Here is a 16,413-nt window from a genome sequence, read left to right as displayed (position 1 = left end):
GAGTTTTTCGTTCAAGTGTCGGGCATTTTCCGGCTTTTTAATTTTTTGAAAATTCTTTATCAGTGTTGCCAAATAAGTGGAAGCAGTGATACCAAATATAGGTAACTAGAGTAAATAATTATCTAGTGAGTAGGTCAGGTAAGGTTAGGATTTTACTTTTTGGAAAAAGTATATTTGTTATAAATAAATATATCAAATTAATTTTAAAACAATGTAATTTATAATTATATCACTTATTTATTTAGGGTTTTAATTAAGATAATTAAGAAATGTGTATATATGTTTTACTCATCATAGTTGCCAACTGTAGCAAAGTCAGTGCTGTCAACTGTAGCAAACAAAAGTAACTAGGCACCAAGAACTTAGGTTATGTCAATATTTTTTAGTCTAAATAAAACAAACACAAAATGCCTCACAATAAACACAAAAACTAACAAAATAATATTATTTAAATAAATATATTTCATATTTACTTTAAATATCCTATTAAAAGTAATTCTTTCAATACCGTTCATCAATACATGCGCACTAGGAGAAGTGGTAAAACTTCCCCTTCCCTATGCATAGGTATGTCATCTTTGTTGGTTGCATACGTCAATCGATTGCATTCAGTCACCTCTAGAATTGGCACGTTCTCAGCACTCGCCATCCTTGTCTAACCCATGTCCGATTTCATTCACGCAGCATACGCGTCAGTCGCAGTAATCTACGTTTTGCTAATGGTTGCTACATGACAGCTAAGTGCAAGGGTGCAAGAATAGAAGACGTACGTTTGTGTTGTGTGCGACGTTCGTGTTTTATACATTAATCGAACCAACGTGCACGATGGAGACCATTGAGATAAACATGAAACCTTTTCTGACAGCGCCGCTGCAGCTGGACAAAATCTGCAGGGCGTGTTTAGGTATCAAGGGCGAGATGAAGCCGCTGTACGGCGCTTGCTTGGACGAAATGCTCGTTGCTTTCGCGCAAATCAAGGTAAGAATCGCATACATGTGACCAACAGACAGAGACAACAACAAAAAAGACTTCTATGTTTGTCTGGAGCATGAATTTGAATGAAATAAAAGGAAATAAATGATAAAACATGTAAAACATTTAAAATTTTTGCACACAGGTTGAAAAAGGTGATGGTTTACCATCAAAGATGTGCGTACAGTGCATTTTACAATGCAGTCGTGCTTATACATTCAAACAACTCTGCGTTAAGTCTGCGTCGATTCTGCGCACTTACATTTCGCCCGATTTTCAAAGACAACTCAAGAAAAACGGTCACGCCACTGGAGATTTTGACATAAAAGAAGAATTACAGGAAATACAAGTAACTACAGAGAATCAAAAGCAGACAACACCTTCACAATCAACACAAATAACAGAAGAAAACAATTTAGACGTGAAAACACTGGAAGTTGACGTTACAGAAACAGAAATACAAAGTTTCTCAACCAACGCCACTGATGTTGACATTGCGGAAGTCCTCCCAGCGCAGATGGTCACATTCGATGATGGCACCACCGGATATTACATGGAACACGTGACTATTGTTGATAACGTCAATTCTAATGATTCCACTCTACAAGAAGTCACGTTTGATGAAGAACCCTTCACTGACGAGATAAATTTCATCAACACGGATGACATCATCCGGGAACCGGATCCTTTGGTGGTTTCAATGTCGCCATTACCCCCACCACCGGAAGTTGAACCATCTTCTGTATCTACATCAAATTCTCCAAAATCAAAACGCGGTAAACGTTATAAATGCACAAAATGTCCTTTATCTTTCTCTTTGAAGATAGACCAAAAGGTACACATGTTGACACACCCTGTAGAATTGAACCATCGATGCGGAGTATGCAAGAAAGCATTCGCCGAGGCGCGCATGCTCAAGAGACATTTAAAAATCCACTTTACAAAGACACATCATTGTGATCAATGTGATATGTCCTTCGCAGAAAGCTCGAATCTTTCTAAGCATAAGAAGAAACATACAGGGGAATTGCGAAACATCAAAGGCAAACCACATTTATGCTCCATATGCGGCCGCGCATTCAAATGGGCGTCATCCATATCAAAACACATGAAATATCACACTGGGCATAATTTACTCACGTGTCAATTTTGTGGGAAGCAATATGTGGAGGCGCGTAGCCTCAGGGTGCATATTAGGACCCATACGGGTGAAAGACCACATAAATGTCATTTGTGTCCTAAAGCGTTTACTCAGAGTTGTAATTTAGAGAAACATTTGCGGGTACACACCGGGGAGAAACCCTATTTGTGTAAGGTTTGTGGGAAGGGGTTCACGCAGAGCGGGTATGTGCGTATCCACATGCGGATACACACAGGGGAACGGCCTTATATGTGTCACACATGCGGGAAATCGTTTTCGGGGTCAAGTACGCTCGCGGTTCATCAGCAGGTGCATTCGGGGGAGAAACCATATGAGTGTACGGTTTGTGGGTTTAAGTTTAATCGTCTTAGAGCGCATCAGAAGGTGCATGGTGTGGAGAAGATGTTACCGTGTAAACAATGTGGGAAATGTTTTACGACGTCGGATGATTTGGATGATCATACAATGTTTAGGTGTTGGAAGGGTGCTAAGGTTGAAACGGTGAGAATCTCGGATTTATTAACCGGGGAGACTGTGCATACAGTGCAGGTTCAAGCTGCTGATGTGTTATAATCATGTTTATTTGTCATTTAATAAAATAGGAAAGAAATTGTTTGTTAGGGATAAGTTTGACGCGTAAATAAATAAATTTAGAAGAATATTGATGATTCAATATAGAATTTGCATGAATTATTTATTTGTTTATGCGTTAAAGTTATCTAAAAACTAGAATTTTTGGTTCCAATCTTATAATAAATAAACCCTAAAATGGTCCCACTTCTGATACTACGTTCGTATCATTCTCTCGCAGTGCAGTGTTCTGAAGGTTTCACTTCTACCGCGTGTGAACTGATTTTTTTTTATTCCTGTTGCAAATTGGCTCGCGGCGAACGACGTATTCCCTGCTAGCAGATTCTGAAAGTTAGCAGCGACACCAACCCACCGAATCAAGAAGCTATAGAGTTTAGTATTGCTTGGCAACGCTGTATTTATGTCCCCCCCTGCTGTCCTGCCGACAGCGTTCGATTCGACAGCACAGCGCACCGCAGCAGGAGAGTCGACGACAGAGACCCACATTCGCTGGTGCTGGTGTTGTGACGTTTGCGAGCACTCAGCGCTGCGCCCCTGCTGCCTGCAACGATGGAGAAAATGGACCCGAACACACTGCTCGCCTCGACGCTGCAGCTCGACAAGGTGTGCAGGACGTGCCTAACGGAGCGCGGCGACATGAAGCCGCTGTTCGGCGCCTGCCTCGACGAAATGCTCGGCGCGATCGCTCAGATCGAGGTTGGTATAATCACATACGTCGCACAATCGTCGACATTTATTTTCATGCCGTCTTTGTCGCGCGCACACGCATCGCGCACGAGGATCACGTGCCGCCCGCTTTTTTTCAAAACCCACACGCTGATTTCTTTTTACCTGTGTAGATTAAAGAAAACGATGGCCTACCATCGCAAATGTGTATGCAATGCATGCGACTATGCAATCGCGCGTACACATTCAAAAAGCAATGCGAGAAATCCGACTCGATTCTGCGGAATTACATTGCTCTGAAAGCAGAGGACACGCTTTGCGACGCGCAGGAAATGATCTCAGTCGATAACGCATTGCAGGAGTTCTCGAATGCTGTTACCAATGTCGTCATCGAGGAACTACCCTCGGATTTAATACCGTATGAAAGCAATGGGATCAAATACTACACCACAGCTGACAATGTCATTGTCGAACCATTAAAGTCAGATTCAGATGCTTATGAAGTATACATTCAAAATGGTGACGATGAGGAGAAGAAAGACATTGAAATGATGTATGGATGTCCAAAGTGCAGTGAAACATTCAAGCTGAAAGTTGATTTGGAGGTGCACATGATGTCACATCCAAAAGATATGGTCCAACATGTCTGCGGCATGTGTTATCAATCCTTTTCAAATGCACATAGCTTACAGGAGCATGCAAAGACACATGTGGCGAAAAAAGCACATCAATGCGATAAATGTGAGATGTCATTCAATAAAAGCTGGAGTCTCACTAGGCATATGTACAAACACTCACAAGTAAGACCATTCTTTTGTCCAGTGTGTAAAAGAGCGTTTAAATGCGCTGCTTATGTTGAAAAACACATGAAACAGAACAAGGAGTGTAAAAGATCTTTAGCCGAACGCAAAACTGTGAAAAAGACGCCGAAAGTTGTGAGTTTTCATCAATGCGACCAATGTGACATGGCTTTTGCTAAGATTTGGAACTTAAACCGGCATAAAATGTTACATAAACAGGATAAAACACAACCATTTATGTGTACTGTCTGTGACCGGACTTTTGAATCTTCTGCAGCACTTTCCGGACACATGCGATGTCACCCAGATAGAAAAATGCATGAATGTGTGTTTTGTAATAAGCAATACGTGCAGAAACGCAGTCTGAAGGTGCATATTCGGTCACATACCGGCGAAAGTCCACCGATTTTCGCCGGTGAGAAAAACCACGTTTGTGAGACTTGCGGAAAAGCATTCGCTGGGTCAAATTCACTCGCATTACACAAACGGGTTCATGCGAAAGCGAAAGAGGTCTGGGAGTGTGAAATATGCAAGAAAAAGTTCAATCAACAAGCGAATTTTGATGTGCATATGAAATCGCATAGCGAAAGTAAACCGCACGTGTGCAAAGTGTGCAATAAAGCATTTTCATCATCCAGTCATCTTTCGGGACACATGTGGACGCATGAGAAACGCGTCGAGTGTGATGTTTGCTTCAAACAGTAAGCGGCCATTTTGGATATTCGAGTTTCATGATTGTATATTGTATGTTTTAGATTTACGACAGCGAAAAGTCTTAGTATACACAAACGCATTCATGCCACCACTGAAATGGCGCCGGTGGAAGCAGAAACGACGATTATATGTCAAACATGCGATGTAGATTCACCTATATTCCATAGTGAAGAGGAAATGCATGAGCATATGCTCAATATTCATCAGTTAAAGGTGGAACCAGTGGAAGACGGTGACGGGAAGTTGTTTAAGTTGCTGATGCTGCAGAATTAGACACACCAGCAACAACATGTAAGTATCGGTCCAAAATATCAAAGATATTACCAATAATTTACACGAATTTCTGCTCTAAGTGGGAATTTCAGATATCACATAAGTGTTTATGCCTTATTTGTGTTTTATATATTACTTATATAGTATTATATGCTACTTTAAAGTATATGAATGCAATAAATACTTAGAGAAGATTGTTTGATCAATTTTGCAACGTCATTGTCATTTCCTACGTTGCATTTGAGAAGGAAATTCGCGTTTTCTACATTTAAAATTTAAAACTAGTGGCAACCCACCATACATGAAAATGCAACGTTGCCAAGTATAAATAACTTCAACACTTTTCTTCAAATTTTCAACGTAAAACATAAAATAAACAGTCAATTAATTTAATTTTATTATTTTCTACGTGTTTACTAAGTTTATTTAAGTTATTTCCTGATAATTATTAAAAAAATAGTAAAATGCGCGTAATCCCCACCATTTGCGGTACACAATCGACCAGTGGAAGCATCGCGTCTCCGCCATTTGCAATGTGCTGCTGTCCGTCTATTCTGTTTACATTACTTTCGGCGATTCAAACAAGTTGACTAAAGTTTTCAAACTTTTCACAACTATGGAAACACTCAAAGGCGAACAGGTCCATCCCTTCGACATTAGCAAGATCTGCAGGGCATGCCTCACCGAGAAAGACGAGATGCGATCGGTTTTCGCCGGCGGCGACGATACACTCGCACAGGGAATGCGTTTGGCTGAAATTCTCATGGAATTTTCACAAATTCAAGTGAGTTATCTATTAAAACAATCATTTAATACCCAGAAAACATTAGAAACACACGTGTTAGTAATTATAAAACATTATTTACATAATTTTTTTTATTGTCAACCATTTAAACAAAGAAAAATAACAAATTTTTGCAAAATTTTAGATTGAAAGTGGAGATGGACTACCTACACTGCTCTGTCTTCAATGTGCACATCAAGCAAGTCAATGTTTCTCCTTCAGACAACTCTGTGAACAATCAGATACAAACCTACGACAATATTTAGGCAAACCACCGTCAAAACCAAAGAATCTCGACGCTGAAGCTCTAACAATCTACAATAATCAACTTTTAAACCTCGAAGAATCCTCACATTCAGAAGATTCAGATGACGAAGACTATAAATCTGAAGAAACAATGGATGTTTTAACAGATCCACAACAAATCAAACTTGTTGCACAGAAACAAATGTTTAAACTGAGCACGAAACTCCAAAAAGAAAAGAATATTCGGAAAAAAGTCAAAAACAAAACGAAAAAATCAATCACAAAGAACAAATGCAACGTTTGCAAGAAAACCTTTATGAATCCGAAAGCTTTCTTGAAGCATTTACGTACACATATTGAAGACAGACCTTTTGCATGCAAACTATGCCCGCGGAGCTTCACAGAAGAGAATTATTTAAACAATCACATGCGTACGCATATGCCTGAAGGTGAAAAACCACACGAGTGTGAATATTGTAAAGCGCGCTTTATTCATGTAACTCTACTAAAAAAACACATGTTGAAACATTCCGGTGAAAAGCCCTACGTTTGTAAGATATGCAACAAAGGATGCTATGCAGAAAATAGTTTATTGAAACACATGAAGATACACGAACGAAAACAAGGCGATCCTGCATTATTAAAACACATGTGTGATTATTGCAAGAGTGAATTTGCAAATGCGCAGTTATTAGCGGATCATATAAAGCAACATTCGGGTGATCGGCCATTTTTATGCACGATATGCGGAAAGTGTTTCCCGCAGAGATTTAACCTCGAATTACATTTAAGGACACATACAGGCGAAAGACCCTTTGAATGTGAGATATGTAAAAATGGTTATGTGTCAAAAGCTAGTTTGAAGATACACATGCGCACGCATACCAACGAGCGGCCATTTGTATGCGATTTTTGTGGTAAAGCATTCAGACAATCAGGGGATTTGACAAGTCATAAGAGATTACACGGCACGGAGAAACCAATTGAATGTTCTGTTTGTAAAAAAAGGTAAGGTTATGTTTTACTTTTAAATTTTGTATAAAATTACAGTTTTCTGCTTTTTAAGGTTTACAACTGTGATGAAACTAAAATATCACATGCGCAATCATACAGGAGAACGCCCCTACGTTTGTAATGTCTGCGGACGTGGTTTCACTGTGAATACCATACTCCTGCGGCACATGCGCGTTCACTCCGGCGAACGCCCATACGTATGCGTCACATGCGGCAAAGCTTTCTCGCAATCCAGCACGTTGAACACTCACATGAAAGTCCACGCCTCTCCAACACAGAAATATCAAGTCCCGCCTTTGATTATCCAAGCATCCACGCAACCACAACAACAGCATGCTGTAGCACAAGTTGCCCAACAACAATTACTCCTGGATAATGATCATCATGATCATGAACATTTACTTGGCGAATTCAAGATGGCCGACGACGCAGCGAAATTCATCGGTGATGATGCGATGATCAGCGACGCGAAATTCTTGAATAATTATGATCCGTATCATCGCGGACATCTTTAGCGAAAATATTCATAAATTTTTAAGTTATGATAATGTACTACTTAAAAACTTTCTTTTCACGCGCGCATGTAAATGATGTAAATACGCATTCGATGATTTTTCATGTAAAGTCACCATATAAGTATGTGTGGAAGAGTAGTGATTGTAAACAATGCCATATATAGAATATTGGGAGCTTTCACGACCGCTTCGAAAACAAATGAGGCGAGAAGAAGCGGATGGGATATGCCCACATGTATTAAAAACGAAAAAAACGCACAGCACTTAGGTCTAAATCGAGTTTTCGTCGCCTAAAGCGCGCACTTTAGCTTCATTACCGTCGGGAGTCTTACTGATAACGCATACCGGTCCTAAAACGCACTAATTGTCGTTTAAATTTAAACACGCAATCATTCCTTGAGTGCTACAATGAGAATTACCACGCAAAGTGTGCGGATTTTGATTTTATTTGGAATTGGTTTAATTATTGACACATTCCGTAAGTTTTTAACTAAAATTTTACTTGTAAAACACTAAAAATTAATATTTTAGAATGGATATCAGCGTTGAGGATTGAACCGACTTGTGGAATGCGTAATAGTGATTATTTAAGTCGTATTGTTGGTGGCCAGGCAACTCTTCCAGGAGAATTTCCCTGGTTAACATCGATACAACTGCGGCAACAGAGAGGATATCGCCATTTGTGTGGTGGTGCACTGGTTGCCAACAAATGGGTGCTTACAGCCGCGCATTGTGTGCGGGATTTGGAACCGAAGAACATTTCGGTTGTTACTGGGGATTATAATCTGTTCAGGGCCGAGGGGTTTGAACAGCGCAGGCGCGTACGAAGATTTGTTTCGAGGAATTTCGATATTGCGACGTTTGAGAATGATATTATCTTGTTGGAGATGGATAAACCTATTGTGTTCAACAATCGGACTGGGATTATATGCATACCTAATGCTGATGATGTTTTTGAAGGTAAATTTTGCATAAAATGTGTTTTTTAATGTGTGGAGGAAAGTAAAAGTGCCGTGAAGCTTTTTTAAAACGTATTTTAACAGATTTTCATTTTTGAGAACGCGTTTGAGTCATTATTTGCGTTTATTTAAGTAAAAGGAGTATTTAAAGATGTAAAACGTGTTTAAAACTAAATATTCATTGTTATTTCACGTAATATCATTTATTTTTGAGGAATTTCGCAGTTTTGAAAGGACTTGAATCAATTTTATTAGAAAATCAAAAAAATTTAAGATTTTACGCGGATAGGCAACTTGTTAATCTTTTATAAGCCACATAATTACTACAAATGAAAACAATTTCCATCATTTCACAGAAAAAATTAATATAAACCAACTTTTCTTCATTATTTGTGTTTATTTAAGTTAAGTCAGTATTTTAAGATGTAAAATGTGTTCAATACTAAATATTCATTGTTATTTCTCGTAATATCATTTATTTTTGAGGAGTTTCGCAGTTTTAGAAGGATTTGAATCTATTTTAATAGAAAATCAAAAAATATAAGGATTTTACGCGGATAGGCAACTGTTTAATCTTTTATAAGCCTCATAATTACTAGAAATTAAAACAATTTTCATCATTTCACAGAAAAAATTAATATAAACCAAATTTTCTTCCTAGATGTTGGTCTGGTAGCTGGCTGGGGTCGATTACACGAAGACACCATCAACACAGACACCCCACATCATGTGAATCTCCCAATAATCGAGAAATCCATCTGTGATGAACCCTACAAGAAGATAGGCTTCGCCGGTAAGTTAAACAAGTGCCAAATCTGTGCCGGTTACCTTTCCGGTGGTAAAGATGCATGCCAGGGTGATTCCGGTGGCCCTCTTGTATGTCGCAATGGTGACATGCACTTTATTTGTGGGATTGTGAGCTGGGGAATTGGATGTGCACGATCTGCATATCCAGGTGTTTATACAAAAGTATCTTGTTTCTCCGAATGGATAAAAAACGTGATCAAAACGTAATTTGATGCATATAATTGTAATTTAATATTTTTTACATGTTTATTTATGATATTTTATTGATAAATAATTGTATTATGTGTATACTGCTGGTGATTAGAAGTCGCTGACTCGTCCTTTACGCTCCCAGTCGCCATATCGCGTCGGTTCTGGCCCGGCGGGTCCCCCAATTTCGCCGGTGACAGGGTTTACACCACCCGGGTGTTTCTCGAGAGGTTCTAGTTCTTCATAGGCTGCAGCATTGCTGTGTTCCAGGCCTTCGATGTTTGGTTTTTCGCGGAGTTTCTTGCGGAATTCTTTCATGCGGTCGCTCTCTGGTTGTTTTTCAGATGAGGATGATCTGACAACATAATCTACTTCTTTTTTGTTATTAATTTATTATTTTATGGAGGTTTTATTATATTACCTGCTACTACTCTTGGTGCGTAAGGACTTTGGTGGATTGCATGCCGCAACATGTACATCATAATACTCATTTTTGATAGGAATTATTACAAACAAATGTTTGATTGTGAAACGTAACGATGATTTTGAATTATTTATGATTTTGTTCGCTTTTTGAGCAAATCATATAAACAGAACGTCACGGGGTAGAATTGTTTTATTTGTTGTTTAAATTGTTGTTAGTAATGTTGATAAATGTAAAGGTTATGAGTTTTTGAAATTGCACATATGATTAATATTAGTGTACATAAAATAATGTAGAGGGCGCGATGTGTACCGAAAGTTAAATTATTTTCAATTTTTTTCACTTTTCATGCAAGTAACACAATTTAAACACTAAAAGGATAAATTATTCTGTTTATTATTTTAATTATTGGTATTAAGCTTGATCTTAATTAGTTATACGACGCTTTTTAAATTGTTAAATATTATTATTTCTAGTTTACCTAAAATAATACAGATGGCGCGACATGTACCGAAAGTAACTTTATTTACGTATGTTTGTGTTTGTTTGCACTTATTTTATTTTATTACAAGCGATGACACACACTTCATCGTCTAATCTTGTGTTTTAACAAATTACGTGATAAAAGTGCCGAGAACAACACAATCATGTTCAGCAAGAAGAAACCAGACAAGCCTAAACCGCGACGAAATCAAGGAAATCTCTCCCAGGTACTTTTCTTTCTTTAACCTTATTTACCTTTCTAAAACAAACGAGAAACGGAAATTCCGTTAAATTAAAACCAACCATGATGACTCATTTTTATTTAAAATTCAGTACGGTCTCTTCGATGTACCCACAACGTTAGATTTCAACGATGACAACGAAGGAGATGACGACAACGACAGTGATCTGGAAGCAGAACTTGCTGCCTTGGCAGGAGGAGGAGGAAAACCCAAAAGACCAGCAAGAAAGCCTCAACCTGCAGTCAATCTAGATGCCATGGTGCAAGACAGTATGAGAGACATCCCTTCTGATGAAGAATTATCCGGGGATGATGATGATCCTGACTTATTGAATGAATTAAGTGAGATTACAGGAGATGCAGGTGAAGTTGAAGCAAGTCCACAGGAATCTCCAACAAAATCAACACCAGCAACAGTAGATGTAGGAAAATTATTGGATGAAAGAATGAAAATGTATGAATTAGCAGAGAAAAACGCTAAAGAAGCAGGGGAAACTTCCAGAGCAAGAAGATTCAACAGAGGATTGAAAACAATCAAAGATTTAATCAAACAGAACAATGCTGGGAGAGCTATTAATGATGAAGATATCCCACCGGCTGTTACTGTTAATATTCAAAAAAGAGATCCGCCATTAGAACCAGCACCATCAGAGGAAGTAGCAGTTGTAAATCCTCCACCTCGTGAAGAACCTGCAGAAGAATCAACTCCATCGCCTCAGGAAATGGTTTTATCTGAAGAGAAACAAAATTTATTAAAATTGTTAAACGAGCGTAAGAATCAATACAAAATGGCGGCGTTGGCAGCAAAAAAATCCGGTGATACACAAACAGCTGTAGGACATATAAAAATAGTCAAACAATTCGAAACTGTTATCAAAGCAGTGGAATCCGGACAAGAAGTTGATCTTTCCCGAATGCCTGGACCTCCTGTCAATGAAAAACCTAATATAGAAGAAGCACAACCTGTCCAACACGCAGAGGAACCCATGGCTGTACCTGAAGAAAGTCCAGAGGAAGCCCCACAGTTGATATCAGCTAATTCCGTAGGTGAAGCATTGGAACAACGTTTGGCTGTGTATAAAGAACAAGAAAACAACGCCAAGGAACAAGGTAATAGCAGTAAAGCACGCAGAATGGGTAGAATTGTAAAACAATTTGAACAAGCGATCAAAGCGCATAAAAGTGGTAAAAGTGTTGCGTTTGATGAGTTACCAACACCGCCGGGATATGCACCTATACCCGGAACAGAAAAACCTGTTGAAGCTTCACCAGTTGTTCCAAATCCAAATCCTGCTCCTGCTGTACCTAAACCTTCTCCACAATCACCACCGGCTAATTCCAGTTCCGGAACAACTCCACCTGCTGTCCCCGCTAGGACAAGAGCTGGTAATAAACAACCTACAACACGCATGGAAAAACAATTAACGTTGTTGAAACAACGCCAGAATGAGTTTAAAGTCGCTGCGTTGAATGCTAAGAAAAAGGGGGAGTTAAATGAAGCTAAGGAGTATTTAAGGACTGCGAAAGGGTTTGATCCATTGATTGAAGCTGCAGAAGGTGGTTTACCAGTTGATATTACATCTCTGCCTATTCCACCTATGGCTAAAGCACAATTAGATGTTGAGTAAGTAATATTTCATAATATTTTTCTATTTTCACGGTTTTGAGACACGAAAAATGATTTTTTAATCATAAATGGCTAGGGTTGTGACTAAAGTACTTTAGTCACGGGGTGGATCTTGCGCCTGCGCATTTGTCTTCGATGCAGCACGAGACAATATGAAATAAAATGCGTTATTATTAATATTTTTATTAATTTACTAATAATTTGTGTAAATTTTAATAGATATGAACTGGTTATGGCTGATGAATGCACAGAAGAAGATGACAGCGTGTTGGATGTAATTTCCAGGCTGGAATCGCAGTTAACAAAACAATTGAAGACTTGTTTGAGTACTCGTGATCACTTCAAAGCAATTGGTGATATTGCAGGCATGAATCGTTTCGAGCATCTCGCTTTAACAGTCACAAAAGATTTAGATGTTGTTAGAATAGCAAAAAGAACAAATAGTTCAGCAATTCCAAAATTCCACTATGAAAAGCGTGATTATTCGATTGTGAAGAGTTTTACAGACTTGAACGACAATGATTTGGAGTTATTAATCGCCAGGGGGATAAACTACAACTGTGCAAACCCAAAAGATATTGATACTTATGTTAAATTCGAATTTCCAAACCCAAATGTAAGTAATAACAAAAAAATTAATGTTTTTATTTAATTTTACTTTAAAAAACATAAATATTTTATTCCAGGATGAGATTTATCGTGATAAAACAGCTACGGTTAAAGACACAAACAATCCAGAGTATAATTCACAGTATTCTTTGTCTTTCCAACGTGGTGCACGTCCATGGATGCGAATATTCAAGCGACATGCGATTAAATTCGAGGTTTATTCCAAAGGGTAAGATTTTTTTAGTAAATTATTATGAAATGTGGAGTAGTGCACCCCATTTTAAAGTATTACATGTTAAATTCATGCTTTATATGTTGCAAAACATTGGTGGTGGCTAAAAATGTTCATTCTTGGTTCACGTCATCTCAAGAGCACTAATAAATGGCTGTGTGTGAGAGCTGAAGCGCACTTAGAGAAAATGGGGTGTGCTAGCTGTTTTGCTAGCGAGTGGGGTTGTTGTTTCAGTGGGTTCCTGCGCAGCGATACATTATTAGGCACTGTGACTGTTAAACTGCAACCATTGGAGACACAGTGTGAGATTCATGATAGTTTTGATGTAAGTTATTTTATTTTTTGTTTTTCTGTTGATTAATTTTTTTTGTTTATAGTTAATGGATGGTAGGAAGAAAGTCGGTGGAAAATTAGAAGTGCGTCTACGTTTGCGTGATCCACTGTTAAATCGAGAAGTACAACAGTTGTCTGAAAGATGGTTGGTTGTTGATAGTTAAAACTGCCTCAGGTAATTATTTAATAATATTCTGCGCCTTAATTGATTAAAAATTATGATATGAAGATATGAAGACTATGCAATTATTAATTAATGTAACAAATCCTTTGAATGGATGTAAATTGAACACAATAGTGTATAATTTTGCAAAACAATTGATAAATGTTATAATTATTGATTTTTAAGTTAATTTTACAGTAAACAGTAAGAAATCTAGTCTATTTTGACGTAAAAATTATTTTTGGTGCTTGAAATTATTTAGATTAAGATATTGCCAGCTTGTAAAGCAAAAAATATAAATTATATACACACAAAACACAACAGTTGGTGTTAAATGTTTGGTCTATTAAAAAAAAAACATCGAAAATACTCGTGACCTTAGCGAAGGTTTTTTTCAAAGTGTGAAATAACAGACTTCCTGAGTATCCTTGACACAGATTTTTATGTGCGTGGATATTTATCCTTGTTCTTGAACTATTTTTTAAGTTATATTGATTTTTGTTAGGTATTTTTAATACATACAACACGAACAGGGATCAAATTATAGTGTAATAACACATAATCAACTAAATTACAACTAAAAACCCATTGAGAACGAGGGGAGAAGACCTTAGGAAGCTGCGACTGGATTATTGGAGGACTCAGGCACGACTAAGCGTAGGGCCCACCACACGCAGCCCTTTTATACCCTCGGCCTACCTGCAAAAAGTGGTGGGGGAAGATTTTTTGACGCAAGCAAAGTACTTACACCTAATGAAGAACAGAGTACATTGGCCCAATAGTACCACAACTACTTTTAATCTCCTAAAACCACCGCTAGATGGCGCAATGTGTATTAAACCGAAGTTAAAATCAACTTTGTGAATAGAAATACCACACAATGCACAATGAAGTTATATGTTGATTCATAACGACCCGCACATTGTTCATATTTTTGTCACTGATCACAACGCGATCACGCTGCGAGCACCTGATAGAAGTCCAGCGTCCTTTGATCGCTTTGCACATTGACTTGAGTGAGTGCTATCAATTCCTGATGCTCATCACAGCGTGATGAAGCTGTGATTGATCAAAATTAAATTAATTTATAGCTTTTTAAATCTACGGCATTTAAATTTACGATTTGTGTATATTTATAGCACTTCTGAAAACAGGTCATTCGTCAGTACAATTAAAGATAACGCTGTTGCTGATTTTTTCATTTGTTAAATTAAACGGTAAACAGGAATTTTTCCACTTGAGATGCGGCGATGGCCTTGAGGTGTGTAGGAGTGCAAATAACATCAAAGTTGTGAAATTTCAAGTGTGCGTTGGTGGGTGTAAGCTTACGTTTCACGCTAGACGAGCCTTCGAGACGACTTTAAGTTGTTTTCCATCGATTGCAGCCACTCAAGGTGTATAAATAACTATTGTATGCATATTATTGTACTTATAAATTAACAATTTTAATCGTTGTAGATTTTAGCCCGTGGCGATGATTTAAAAATAGTTTTATACGCAATATTAATTGTGGGTAATGAAATGAATGATTCACGAGGATTGCATTGATTAGTTTGTGTGTTATCACAAATTTGAAGTAATAGAGGACTTAGTAATTTTTATTGTTTATGGAAATAGATGCGTAAAAGTTTCCACAAGGTTTGTTTACCTCGGTCAACTGATAAGGAGTGATTTGAAGTGGGTGATTGTTGAGTGTGCCCACAAATGACGAGCCTACTCATTAAAAAAACGCCAGCTATTGATAGCTCGTAAATTATGAGTCAATATTTGTGCAGGGATTACGTTTTAAGCATAGTTACCGGTATTTTATATACTTCTAATCTTTTTTTATGGTTTTATATTATATTTTAATTAAATCGTTAGGCATTTAAATTAAATTTGTAATTATGTTTGTAAATATTCATAGAAAATGATTTGTTTGGGTTTTTAATATGATTTTATTAGATTTTAGCGTCATCCTGGGGAGAACTGTAGAGTTATATTTAGATATTATTGTATTTGTTGCGTTAGATGTTTCATGCATGTTTATTCCGTGTGCGTGTAAAAATTGTCACATTCACATGGATATGGTTTAAGTGCGGGTAACTCGCACTGCTACAGGTGCAGCCTCACTGATACCAACAAACAAATTTACCTGCCGTGGTGAGACAGCGTTATGAGGCGTCTTCAATTGTACTTTTTAAAGATGTACTGGATGGCGTTGGGATGCATTTATTTGCATTTTATTTTTGTTTGTTGGTGTTAGTGGAGATAAAAGAATTAAATATAAGTGAATATCTCGTAAACTAAAAGTGATAGAAAGGAACGGATTGCAGATTCTTAATCTGTGGGATATTTTAGTTAGAAAAACGTAGTAAACTCGAGAAAATAAAATTTTAAAAAGTAATTTATAATGAAAAAATGCAATTTTTAAAAATTTATATTTTATAATGCTACATTTTCTTAATAATTTAATTTTAATTAAATATACGTTAAGAAAATATGAAAATAATGTCAATTTACGTAAAAGATTGTAAATCTAAACATTTTATAATACTACTTTCTATTCTTTGTCTTTGTTTACATATTTTTGTGCGTTGCTTCGTTTTATCAGTTTCCCCTCACACTACCCGATCGCCCGCGATCGCCGA

General features: G+C 37.5%; 5 protein-coding genes across 12 annotated transcripts; 4 read left to right on the top strand and 1 right to left on the bottom strand.

Annotated features, from left to right (window-relative positions):
* The first annotated feature begins 3 nt into the window (after positions 1–3).
* On the top strand, positions 4–2,723 carry LOC135796432 (zinc finger protein 180-like). The gene is made up of 3 exons (XM_065308455.1): positions 4–101; positions 685–978; positions 1,118–2,723. The coding sequence occupies exons 2-3, from the start codon at positions 826–828 to the stop codon at positions 2,684–2,686; spliced, it is 1,722 nt and encodes a 573-aa protein (XP_065164527.1). The 5' UTR covers positions 4–101; positions 685–825; the 3' UTR covers positions 2,687–2,723.
* A 364-nt stretch (positions 2,724–3,087) lies between these two features.
* Positions 3,088–7,804, top strand: LOC135795395 (zinc finger protein 836-like). Its single transcript, XM_065307073.1, has 6 exons — positions 3,088–3,400; positions 3,544–4,871; positions 4,926–5,154; positions 5,627–5,941; positions 6,087–7,195; positions 7,254–7,804. Exons 1-6 carry the CDS (start codon positions 3,254–3,256, stop codon positions 7,714–7,716), a joined length of 3,591 nt encoding a protein of 1,196 aa, XP_065163145.1. The 5' UTR covers positions 3,088–3,253; the 3' UTR covers positions 7,717–7,804.
* A 250-nt stretch (positions 7,805–8,054) lies between these two features.
* Positions 8,055–9,770, top strand: LOC135796451 (trypsin I-P1-like). The gene is made up of 3 exons (XM_065308482.1): positions 8,055–8,194; positions 8,248–8,676; positions 9,337–9,770. Exons 1-3 carry the CDS (start codon positions 8,125–8,127, stop codon positions 9,687–9,689), a joined length of 852 nt encoding a protein of 283 aa, XP_065164554.1. The 5' UTR covers positions 8,055–8,124; the 3' UTR covers positions 9,690–9,770.
* LOC135796448 (succinate dehydrogenase assembly factor 4, mitochondrial-like) lies at positions 9,686–10,370 on the bottom strand. Of its 3 annotated transcripts, none has more exons than XM_065308476.1 (2): positions 10,093–10,370; positions 9,686–10,045 (listed from the first exon to the last, which is right to left on the bottom strand). In XM_065308476.1, the coding sequence occupies exons 1-2, from the start codon at positions 10,160–10,162 to the stop codon at positions 9,783–9,785; spliced, it is 333 nt and encodes a 110-aa protein (XP_065164548.1). In that variant the 5' UTR covers positions 10,163–10,370; the 3' UTR covers positions 9,686–9,782. The 3 variants fall into 3 exon arrangements, with proteins under 3 accessions (XP_065164548.1, XP_065164549.1, XP_065164551.1); XM_065308477.1 differs by having other exon boundaries at positions 9,686–10,042; positions 10,093–10,369; XM_065308479.1 differs by having other exon boundaries at positions 9,686–10,039; positions 10,093–10,364.
* A 253-nt stretch (positions 10,371–10,623) lies between these two features.
* l(2)gd1 (lethal (2) giant discs 1) lies at positions 10,624–16,306 on the top strand. 6 transcript variants are annotated; one of them, XR_010549342.1, is made up of 8 exons: positions 10,624–10,805; positions 10,912–12,443; positions 12,666–13,062; positions 13,133–13,284; positions 13,489–13,612; positions 13,665–13,795; positions 14,289–14,799; positions 14,923–16,306. XR_010549342.1 is itself a non-coding variant. In XM_065308451.1 (7 exons), exons 1-6 carry the CDS (start codon positions 10,743–10,745, stop codon positions 13,782–13,784), a joined length of 2,388 nt encoding a protein of 795 aa, XP_065164523.1. In that variant the 5' UTR covers positions 10,624–10,742; the 3' UTR covers positions 13,785–13,795; positions 14,289–16,306. The 6 variants fall into 6 exon arrangements, 3 of the variants coding, with proteins under 3 accessions (XP_065164523.1, XP_065164524.1, XP_065164522.1); XR_010549341.1 differs by having other exon boundaries at positions 14,289–14,937; positions 15,009–16,306; XR_010549343.1 differs by having other exon boundaries at positions 14,289–15,177; positions 15,242–16,306.
* The last annotated feature ends 107 nt before the right edge of the window (positions 16,307–16,413 follow it).

Source organism: Atheta coriaria, unplaced genomic scaffold, assembly GCF_025399875.1.
Source record: "Atheta coriaria isolate IRGN ID8LTWV9N9 unplaced genomic scaffold, Caltech_Dcor_3.1 hic_scaffold_7_pilon, whole genome shotgun sequence".
Taxonomy (NCBI): domain Eukaryota; kingdom Metazoa; phylum Arthropoda; class Insecta; order Coleoptera; family Staphylinidae; genus Dalotia; species Dalotia coriaria.
The sequence above is the reverse complement of the archived record's forward strand: the minus strand, read 5'-3'. Positions and strand labels throughout refer to the sequence as shown.

Coding starts and splice junctions, on each gene's coding strand:
- LOC135796451 (XM_065308482.1), top strand. CDS start 8,125: ATGAGAATTACCACGCAAAGTGTGCGGATTTTGATTTTATTTGGAATT. Junction 8,195..8,247: donor TTTAATTATTGACACATTCC/GTAAGTTTTTAA, acceptor TTAATATTTTAG/AATGGATATCAGCGTTGAGG. Junction 8,677..9,336: donor TGCTGATGATGTTTTTGAAG/GTAAATTTTGCA, acceptor TTTTCTTCCTAG/ATGTTGGTCTGGTAGCTGGC.
- LOC135796448 (XM_065308476.1), bottom strand. CDS start 10,162: ATGAGTATTATGATGTACATGTTGCGGCATGCAATCCACCAAAGTCCT. Junction 10,046..10,092: donor CGCACCAAGAGTAGTAGCAG/GTAATATAATAA, acceptor ATAACAAAAAAG/AAGTAGATTATGTTGTCAGA.
- LOC135795395 (XM_065307073.1), top strand. CDS start 3,254: ATGGAGAAAATGGACCCGAACACACTGCTCGCCTCGACGCTGCAGCTC. Junction 4,872..4,925: donor TGTGATGTTTGCTTCAAACA/GTAAGCGGCCAT, acceptor TGTATGTTTTAG/ATTTACGACAGCGAAAAGTC. Junction 5,942..6,086: donor TGGAATTTTCACAAATTCAA/GTGAGTTATCTA, acceptor GCAAAATTTTAG/ATTGAAAGTGGAGATGGACT.
- LOC135796432 (XM_065308455.1), top strand. CDS start 826: ATGGAGACCATTGAGATAAACATGAAACCTTTTCTGACAGCGCCGCTG. Junction 979..1,117: donor TTGCTTTCGCGCAAATCAAG/GTAAGAATCGCA, acceptor TTTTGCACACAG/GTTGAAAAAGGTGATGGTTT.